General features: G+C 49.9%; 1 protein-coding gene across 1 annotated transcript in view; it reads left to right on the top strand.

Moving 5' to 3' along the window:
- bcl2b (BCL2 apoptosis regulator b) overlaps positions 1-8,437 on the top strand; it is a 26,319-nt gene extending 17,882 nt beyond the window's left edge. Inside the window, exon 2 of the mRNA XM_056597001.1 lies at positions 7,451-8,437. Within this exon, the coding sequence (XP_056452976.1) occupies positions 7,451-7,588 (138 nt within the window). The 3' untranslated portion in view covers positions 7,589-8,437. The remainder of the gene's footprint in view (positions 1-7,450) is intronic.
- The last annotated feature ends 1,895 nt before the right edge of the window (positions 8,438-10,332 follow it).

Here is a 10,332-nt window from a genome sequence, read left to right as displayed (position 1 = left end):
CCGTCGCAGACGAAACCGAAGACGCCTCAAATCCAGGCATTTTGCCGGGCGAAGGGAGCATATGGAGGGGAATAAAATCACTAGCGGCACGGACATATTGTTGTACTCAGCAGACGGAGTCTTGGGAGTTTCACTCATGTTTCACATGAGTGTACATATTTCAGATAGTGTCGCGCTAGACTACTCTATGAAATCCATAATGATCCCAACACATAATCCCCATCGGGGAAAAGTCTGCCGTCTGCAACAATTCTAGCTTTTGGATATTAGCTGTAGCTTCTATTGTCTTGTTGACGTAGCCGTTAGCTCCCATTGTCTCCCAGTACGCTAAGGGGCTGTTGTCGTATTTCTTTGTCGTTGTTGTTGTTGTTGTTGTTGTTGTGTTTGTTGGTTTTTGGAACACGGACTCAGTGTAATCCGGTGGACTGCATCGGTGTTCAAAGCTACTGAACCCAACTGAACCCCGGCCGTGATGCTGACACCAGGGGGATTCACAGCCTCACCCGCGTCGCCGCAAACACCGCCGTCATCGTTTTTTTGCGAGTGGAGGGGTCGATGGACGCCCCCCCCCCCCCCAGAGGCACAGGGGCAAAATGCGACCTTCAAGGCCTGCTGAAGGGGCTTCTGCAACCGCCGCGCTTGCTGAAACGTCTGCAGCCTATTGTGTCTGCGAGAGGATGCTAGCTGTGTTTGCGAAAACGATTTCCCGTGAGTGTCTTCCGATCGATAGTGACAGAGGGGAAGACGAGAGAACGAAAGATGGGCGCGTTGATGAAAGCTAGGAAGGAAGGGAGAAAGATAAAATATTAGGAATGAGCCGGGGATGGGAAGGGTTGCAGACGGGTTGCTTCAGAATCGATGAGGACAGAGGGGAAGCAGGGGAGGGAAAAAAGGATGGGTAGAAGGAGGGCAAGGAGGAAAGAGAGGGAGAAAGTTATCAATTAGTTATTAGGGAGAAAGGAATGCCTTATGTGGGCAGAGGATTGCAGATGGTTGCTTTGATGGAAGGAAGGGAAAAAAAGATGGATTCCATTACTATGACGCTATCTAATACTTTTTCCCAGTCACTTTGGAGTGGGGGTATAATACTGAGTTTAATTAAAGTCCAGGCCTATCTGTGAACCGCAGTTAGCCATCAAACGAGTGGGGGCGGTGACTGGCTGTATGTACAATACAACATACAGCCTTGCTCTGGGGGAACGAGGAGGAGAAGGGAGGAGATTTGAGGCGGAAGGAGGCTCAGCTCCTTGGCGAGAACAACACTGAAGCCACAACAGCGACTTTAATTAGTGGTTGAACTTTAACCCACTTCCCTTTCTCTCCCTCTCCTCTCCCTCTCGCTCTCTCTCTCCCTGTGTGTGAATGGAGGAGCTCTCTTGTTGCCTGTAATTACCCCACAGAAATGTCCCTCAACAGAGTTCATCATCTAATCATTTTTCCTTTTCAAACAGTTTCATGCCAACGCACCCCTCGGATGAAATTAGCTCAGAGAAATGAGTCCTTATTTCCTGCGTCAAAAGGCCAAGGATCATCTACAGCGGCCAGGGCACATGCTGAGAGATCGGCCAATGCTAGGAATGTCCTGCCCTTTAGGGACGAACCGGGTCATTCCCAGTCCAGACCAGAATAGTTTACACAGTCAATACCCTTCCACAGAGGATAAACACTGCCACTCGGTGTGACCGACGAATCAGAGCCCGGGACTCTCACTCCCGCTGGGGCAAAAAGCAAATGCGCGTCTTCCATACTCGGTAACCATGACAGACTGGGAAAACAAGAGGCCATCGCACGGTGGATGAGCGTGGGATCCTTTCGTCCCTTCTTCTTCGTTTGATATTTGTACACTGTTCAACCTCTGTCTCCGTCTCTGTTGGGCGCTCCCATCTCTTCTTCTACTGATTCTCTTCTTTCGGTCTTTACTTGTACACTGTAAAACCTTTCTCTATCTCGGTCTCCTTGGGGTCCTCCCATCTCTTCTTCTACTACTGATTATTTTCTTCCGTTCTTTATTAGTACACTGTAAAACATTTCCATATCTCTGTCTCCATGGGTTTCTCCTGTCTTTTCTTCTATTACTTCTTGGGTATTCTTTCATTCTTTATTTGTGTACTGTAAAACCTTTCTCTCTCTCTCTGTCTCGGTGTGATCTTGACTCTTCTACGACTTTCGTTCGTCTTTCATTTTGGTACTATAAAACCAGTCTCTCTCCGTGTCTCCAAGGGGTTTATGGTGTGGTGATGTAAGAATGCAGGAATGGGGAGGATTCAGCAACGCTGGTCTGAAGAGTCACTGATGTTGTTTTGTATTTCTTCTCCTGATATTGGTTTCTAGGCTTGTAACGACTGTTCTGCTGGGGCTTCTATTCAAAAAGCTATTAAAAGTGAAGGTTGGTTTACACTAAGTCCTCTTGAATGGCGTAGTGTTGAAATACCGTAGAGAAGATAACCTTGGCTAGATGGCCGAGTCCTTCACCTGCGGCAGATGGCAGATGTTCAGGTGAAGGTCTGAGTCGGGGGCTGTGGAGGATTCAAGAAGTATTTTGTTAACACAATGTGATTGCCAATGGTTTCCTACTTTTTTTCAATTCTCCCCAATGGATGTTTTTGCCATCTGCCCAATTTCCCCCTTGTTCTACTTTTTTTTTTACTTTTCTGCTGCATGGCAGATGGTTTGATCCAATGCAAGTTACAGTGAACTCAGTTGCACGTCAATAAGTACCAGTAGCTTTCAGTAGCCGGGGGGGGGGGGGGGGGGGGGGGAGTGGAACCACCAAAGCTATCTCCACACAGACCTAAAACACAGAGGTCGCAAGCTATATCTAGGGTACCTAGGGAAAGTTTCGAGCTGGATCGCCCAGGCCAAGATATCGTGTATCTTCACCGCCACCGTTCTCGTAGATAGGAATGATTGACTCTTGCTATCAGCCCGCTCCAACAGAGAATTTCCGTTTTCCCCAGTGTAGCCAGGGGTAGGAGGAGTGTCGGGAAACTAATGGAGAAAGCTATCAAGTGCTGCCTTGAACTTGTTCAGGTTTGGGGTCGACTTGATGTCAGGTGGAACAGCATTGTACAGTGCAGAAGCTGTAGATGAGAAAGAATGGAATCTCACGGTGTCGAAGCTGCAGTACCTGGAGCTGCCGAGAGGTCGGCGACATACAACACCCCGTCTTCGAGAATGTCGGAAGACGCTGTTGACATTGTTGGGGATCACACCGTAGTAGATCTTCCAGGCGAGAATCACGATGTATCTCTGGCGGCGACGCTGCAAGGAGTAGAGGTCGAGTTGCTCGGGTCGATCCCAGGAGCGGAGGTTTGTGTAGCCCGCTATTTTGGTGGTGACTGAGCGGATTGGATGGAATCAACCACGATGATGTCGCACAGCAGGTTGCGGTGACCAGATTGCACAGCGATACATGACGATGGAGCGGACGCAATTCTTGTAGAGCAGCATCATAGTCTCTCTATGTACCAGCCAGCTTTACCAGAGGCTTCGGCTGACTTTTTGGCGACGTGTTGGCGCCATCGCGGATCCTTATCGACGTACACACCAACGTCTTCTGAGGAGATGGATTTCCCAGATGTAGGGTGTAGGGTTGCTTCGGATACAGTTTTTTTTACCCTGGTGCAAAAGTTGAAATTGGCCTTCATTCAATTCCATGTTGTTGCTGTTTTCCCAGCGGACTACTGCGTGCAGGTCTTCTCGGAGAAGCGTGCTGTCCGATTGGGGAGTCGATAGTTCACACTATCCCCGTGAATCCAATTAAACAAATCCTGATCCGTTTTCCAGCATCGGGGGTGAAAGTGAAACGCGAGTGGATGCCGATAGGGCAGGGGGGGAGAGAAAGTGGACGGAGCAAGAAAGAGAAGGCGAACGAGAGAGAGAGCGAGAGAGAGACGGTCAGAGTGAAAGTGAGACAGTTCAGAGTGTTTTCCACACCACTCACGTGTTCCCATGTCCGGGTCACGTGCGCGCCTGTGGGAGGCCTCCTGAGCACTGGAGCGCACAGTGGAGCAGCACGACCCGGTCTCATGATGACCACCTGACCCTGTTCCCACACACATACACACACACACACACACACCAAACACAGACCGCCGGCGGCTAACCCTCACTTTCAAAACACTCTCACACTCGGTCCCCTTGTACCTTGTTTGTTTACTTCGTCCATCCCTCCAATCAGCTGTCCATAAGAATAAGTGAAGGTCCATTAGTGGAGAAAAACAAGGCGCCTTCCATGTGACACCCCTGATGGTAATCTCCACCGACGCGAGTCGGGGCCCGCCGGGCTCCGTGACTCGGGCACTTTGGCCCCCTTCTGGTAGTGGACACGCGGCCATCACCTGACCTGCGTCTGGTTGTTGTGGCTGGGTTTCAGCTTCCACAGCTCATGGAAAAGCAAAAAATGGATGGAATGGGAGTTGTTTTTTCAAACAAGGAGAACTACTGCGCATTCATCTCAGTGCTCAGGTTTGGCTAAGGTCGCTAGTTTCCTAACGTATTAACCCACATATGGTTTCACCCGGCAGAGAGGCGGAGCGATCATTGAAGAGCCAATCTTTAGGCTTACTTTAAATTCATTTATTAGCTTATTTTTTTCTTGAATGGGGACTAATTAAAAGAGGAACAGGAGGAAGTGGCTGGTGGTTAAAGCATGTTTTCCCGGTGGGTTTGAGAACACACACTGCCGGGTCGGAGGCTCAGAGAGAGGGGCCCTGTGAACACAGACTGAGGAAAGTGCTGATCCTCTGTCCCACTCGGCCCCTAGCCTCAGGAATTCAGGAAATCAAACACAGGAGGAGACAGGAAATGTTTCCAATTTCCCATGGCTGCTTTAGAAACGGCCATCCTTTGTGTTTGGTCCTGCAGTCGTCTGCTTTGTGGTAGATGAAAGTGTACCCGTTTAATTGTGACACTTTGAAAACGATAGATAAAACGGATATCATTCCGCTTTCCCCCCTCCCTTTATCAAGGTCGATCCGTGCGAGTGGCATCAGTGCAAACAGAATCAAAACACAACACATAATTACCATAGGCTAATTTAACCTTGGGAGTAAATTAAGGCGGGAATTGGCGTAATTACCCGGGGCAGTGACACAGTAATGTGACGGCACGAATTAAACCAAACAATCCCCCATTGTTCACAGATGGCTCAGGTTACCCGCCATAAAAGCGTATCGAGGCACAAAAAAACCGCCCACGCATTTTCGAGCTTTTGCTGCAGTACTACTAATGTGATTTAGCTGTTGTGGAAAAAGCGGAGTCTGAGATTTTGATAGGTTCCTTCCCCCCACTGTGACGACGAGCAGCAGCACAGAACTGATCGGCATCGAGTCTTTCTTTCCTCCTCCATAGCGCTACCCTTTTCTGCGCCCCCCGAAACTCCAACCCGAAAGCTCACATTCCAGTCTTCTGTGAAAAGTTTACTTTAACAGCAGCTCTGCGAAGGGCCTACTTCAACGTCTGTGTTCGTCGGTGGGTGTGTGGGTGGAAATGTGTGTGTGTGTGGAAATGTGTGTGTGTGTGTACACGTCTATGTGTGTGTGGAAATGTGTGTGTGTGTACATGTCTATGTGTGTGTGGAAGTGTGTGTGTGTGTGTGTGTGTGTGTGTGTGTGTGTGTGTGTGTGTGTGTGTGTGTGTGTGTGTGTGTGTGTGTGTGTGTGTGTGTGTGTGTGTGTCAATTTGCGTGGGTGTGTGTACGCCTATGTGTGTGTGCCTGTGTGTGTGTGTGTGTGTGTGTGAACGTACATCCATGTGTGTTTTGGGGGTGGTGGGAGAGGCGGTGCATTCCAAGTGCGACAGCTTCCTGTCCAGCTGTTCCACTGCCAAGTCCGTTCCGTCTGCATTTCCTCCTAAGCAGACAGAGGCGCGTTCACCGACACACACCGAACACACACCGAACGCACACCGAAGGCACACCGAACGCACACCAGACGGCAGCGAGGGAAGAATGTGGCCCCATACTGCCACGTCCCTACTGGCAGTTTGCCAAGAAGCATTACGTTACATTATGTTGATGCATCTTGTATATCTATATATATATATATATATATGCCCACATGTATCGGAGATGTATATATAGGCTTGGGGGATGTAGGTAGTAGTAGTAGTATATATATAGATGTGTTGTGGTGATGTAGGCAATATTAGTATATATTTTGATGTTGTGTTGATGTAGGTAGATATATATATATATATTTGAGTATGTACGTGAATAGGATCTGCATGCTGCTGGGTCTGAGCATAACATGTTCTGTGGGAGGTGGGCTGGAGGGGGGGCAGCTACACATTTACATTCCCTGTCTTTGTTTCCCTCTAGACATGCACATGCAGTGCGCTCACGCACGCAGACACACAGGATTATAATGTACCTCCAGACGCATACAGCACTAATTACACAACACACTAACCATATTAAATATGTTGCTCGCAGCGCTTTAGTAAATGGACTACATTTATATTATAGAGAATGTAATCAGACTCGTTCATCAGAATGCATCCTGGCGAATCTGTTGCAAATGCTAATTCCGAGATGCTTTGAGAGAGTTGTAGTACTGTAAAACGGTAGATAAACATAAATATACCATAACCTAGGCTGATAAAAGACAGTTTTGCCCTGTCTCGAATGAGAAATGCTGCGGCAGTTTTAAACACGACAATGTCTCCCGATCATGACAAATAATGTTGTCGTGATTTAACAATGACCTGAAACCCCACAATTTCGGCCCAAAACATTTTTATCCTCCTACACAATCCTCCAGCATTGTGTTGTGATGTCCCGATGCACAAGCAACATAAATCCTTTTAGAATGCACTTAAACATAGTGCTGGCCACGAAGACTGGCCATAAACAGACCAAACAAACATGGACAGCACAAAAACATTCAATTGTATTTAATGTTTCCTTGTATACTATTTACCAAACGTGTGCACACACACACACGTATCAACACAGATACACATACACACAAACACACACAGGGATGGTGGTGGTCGACTCATTCAGAGCGCTCAAGGTCGCCTGCTATGCGAGCTCAATGTCGCCTTTAAATGTTACGGCTCAATTCTACTTCTGTGTCAAACCGCCTGCCTCGGATGCACCGTGGGTTTCTGTGCCCTCGCTGTATCTAGGGTTCTGCGTCCGGTCGTGTGGTGACATTTCTGTCACAAATAGACCCACGACAACATGGAAGTATGAACACAGCGTTGCTGTTAATATCCTTGGCTCAACCCGTCTGTTCTCTCTCTCTCTCTCTCTCTCTCTCTCTCTCTCCCTCTCTCTCCCTCCATCTCCCCCTCCCCCTCTCTCTCTCTCCCCCCCTCTCTCTCTCTCTCCCCCCCCCCCCTCTCTCTCTCTCTCTCTCTCTCTCTCCCTCTCCCTCTCCCTCTCCCTCTCTCTCTCTCACTCTCTCTCCCTCTCTCTCCCCCTCTCTCTCTCTCTCTCTCCTAGGAGTCCTTCGTGGAGCTGTACGACAGACAGCGGGGGTCGGTGTTCAGCTGTGCCTGGCCCTCCATCAGGACCGTGTTTGGTCTGGCCGCGCTGGGCGCCGCCAGCCTCACCATTGGCGCGTACCTCACTCAGAAGTGAAGAGCAAGAAGAAGAGTCGTCTCCCTCTCCCTCGTCTGTCTCGGTCTTTCCTCTCACCTTGACACTTCTCTCCCCTCCCCCTCCCCCTCCCCAGACCTGTGCCGCAGTTGCTCTCCCCCTCTCTCTCTCCCCCTCTCTCTCTCCCCTCTTTCCTTTCAACGCCGCCCGGCCTTCCTCCGAGACGCTCCTTCAAGAACCACAAAACCCTGCCTCCCTCCCTCTCTCTCTCTCTCTCTCTCTCTCTCCCTCTCTCTCTCATCAAAGCTCAGCCAAGGAACTCCCTCCCTTCCGCTGCGTCCGAACCCCCCCTCTCCCCCCTCTCCCCCCTCCGACCACCTCCTCCTTCTCCTCCTTTCCAAACAAAGCCAAGTGAGGAGGGAGCGAGGAGGAGACGAGCAAACAACGGACGGGAGTGGGAACGTCCCGTCAGGAGGAGGACACTCAGTGACGCCTCCTCGTTTATGTAATCAGAGAAAGTTGGACCCGGGCGGGCGAGCGGATGTTATGTTGAAACAATAACACACACACACACACACACACACACACACACACACACACACACACACACACACACACACACACACACACACACACACACACACACACACACACACACACACACACACACACACACAGAAGAAGAAGAAAAAAGTAAACAAAAGGAAGGGCACAGTGCGTCTGGGTTTCGCGTTCTGCCTGCCTGCTTTTTCGTACTGGTCGTAGCATGAAGCTTTAGGTGTTAGCGTTAGAGACATAGTGTTGCATGTGGCGATGGTTGGCGAGTAGGGAGAACTACAACTCACGTTGGGAGGAGGTCAAGGGGGTCGGAGGAAGGATATATGCGGTGGATGTTGGGGTGAGGGTGAGGGACGGTGGGGAGGGAGGGGAGAGGTTGAAGGGCGATGACAATCATCATATACACTCCAGAGAGGGAGCCAGACACAACCAGCCCCCCCCCCCCCCCCCCCTCCCTTCCCGCTTCAGTATCCCAACTTGTTAGGGTGAAGAGCCCCCCCGTTTGAACTGTGGACTCCTGTTACCAGCCCCCCCCACCCCCCATCTTAGTCGTCCTTCAAAGCACTTCCTTCCCACACCAGCTGCTCAGAATGTATAATGGAGAAGGAGCAACTGCATGGAGTGTTTGTGCGTGTGTGTGTCAGTGTGTGTGTGTGTGTGTGTGTGTGCATTGTAAACAGCTTTTACTCCTCAAGTACCGTCTGCAGCAGTGGAAGCGATGCGGAACAGAGAGCCCCTGGTCACACACACAGACCGAGGCGGACTCAGCTTTCAAACTTTTAGAGAAAAAAAAAAAAAAAGCTGCTTCAATTATCGATTATTGATGATGACGGTGTGATCAGTTTAATTTCAGTTCCTGTAGCGGGGGGGGGGGGGGGGGGGGGGGGTTGGGCAAAGTAGCAAAGAACTTTTCGATTCAAAGAGGTTTGAGGAGGAGACGATGGAGGAGGAAAGGGTGGAGGGGAATGGTTGGCCCAAAGACGTTTATACTGGGGAGCTCGGAGCTTCACGATGTGCAGCCCCGGTGGAGGGGAATGGGTTCTGACAGGAGGGGAGAGAACGCGGGGCTAACTCACCACGAAAACGCCGCCGTCTTTGAAGAAACGGAGAGACATGGCCAAACCGAGTCGGACGCCGGACTGGAGATCAGTGAATGACCGCGTTTGGCAGAGCGCGAGGAGACAAGGAGCTGATCAAAGCCGCAGAAATGGAGGAGAGAGGAGAGGAGAGGAGAGGATGGGTTGTGTGTTTGACGGGGGTGCTCACAGAGTCCTCCCTCCTTTCCTTCCTCCCCTCTCCTCTCCTCCTCCTCCAACGTCCGACCCCCTGGTTGAGGAGCAAGAGGCCTTCCTCTGCCCCACGTTGAAGGACAAAGGAAATTCTTACCATGCTGACCCAAGTGTGGAAGTGGTGGTTAACCCTTATCCGGTGACAAAGCGCTTTCCTCCCAATCTGGACTCTCTCCCACGGAAACCCTGTGTTTGTTCCGCCGCGGACGGCTAAGTTATTTATTTTTCTGCCCCACTTTTCATTTTTTCTGTTTGTGTTTATCTCGTCCGCATGTGGTAAGACTCGTCAGCCACAGCCGTGAACGAGCTGTGCTGGGACGGTCAAGATGTGCGCCGCCAACCCCCCCCCACTGCCCCCCCCCTGTCCCATCGGGCTCTGAAGACATTGTTGTCCCGGCCCTCCCCCCCCCCCCTAAGCAAACAAAGTAGTACAACACAGCCTTCTTCAGGACTGTTCCAAACTGTTCCCACACAGAGAAGGACAATGGATTATAAAGAAAGAAGAAAAAATAAAAAAAGAGGAAAAAAATAAACTTAAGCATGGATTTCTAGGTCACCGATAACTGTAAGCGTCGAAGCCCGCACACAAAGATCTCATCTGTGCATCGCCCGTCGGCCCCAGGGCCTTGGATATTGGAACCTGAGATTGTCCCCTCTGCCAAGTTGCGATGTCATCAGGCCCGCACAACGAGACATTGATTCATCATTTCCGGGCAGTTTGTATCGACGTGGGTCTTGCATTACAGTTATGAATTCAGGAAGGCTTTTATTACAAATCCCAGTTTGTTTGTACGACTTTTCATACTGTCATGGAAAAGCAAAATGTCTCTCTTTCTCACTCTCTCTTTCTCATTGAATACTAAACTTCACATTTGGTGGAAAATTTGTGGTCTTCACGGGAATAATAATTACACTTGTTTAACAATATTTATACATGAG

The sequence above is a fragment of the Gadus chalcogrammus genome, chromosome 8, assembly GCF_026213295.1.
Source record: "Gadus chalcogrammus isolate NIFS_2021 chromosome 8, NIFS_Gcha_1.0, whole genome shotgun sequence".
NCBI classification, from domain to species: Eukaryota; Metazoa; Chordata; class Actinopteri; order Gadiformes; family Gadidae; genus Gadus; species Gadus chalcogrammus.
The sequence above is the reverse complement of the archived record's forward strand: the minus strand, read 5'-3'. Positions and strand labels throughout refer to the sequence as shown.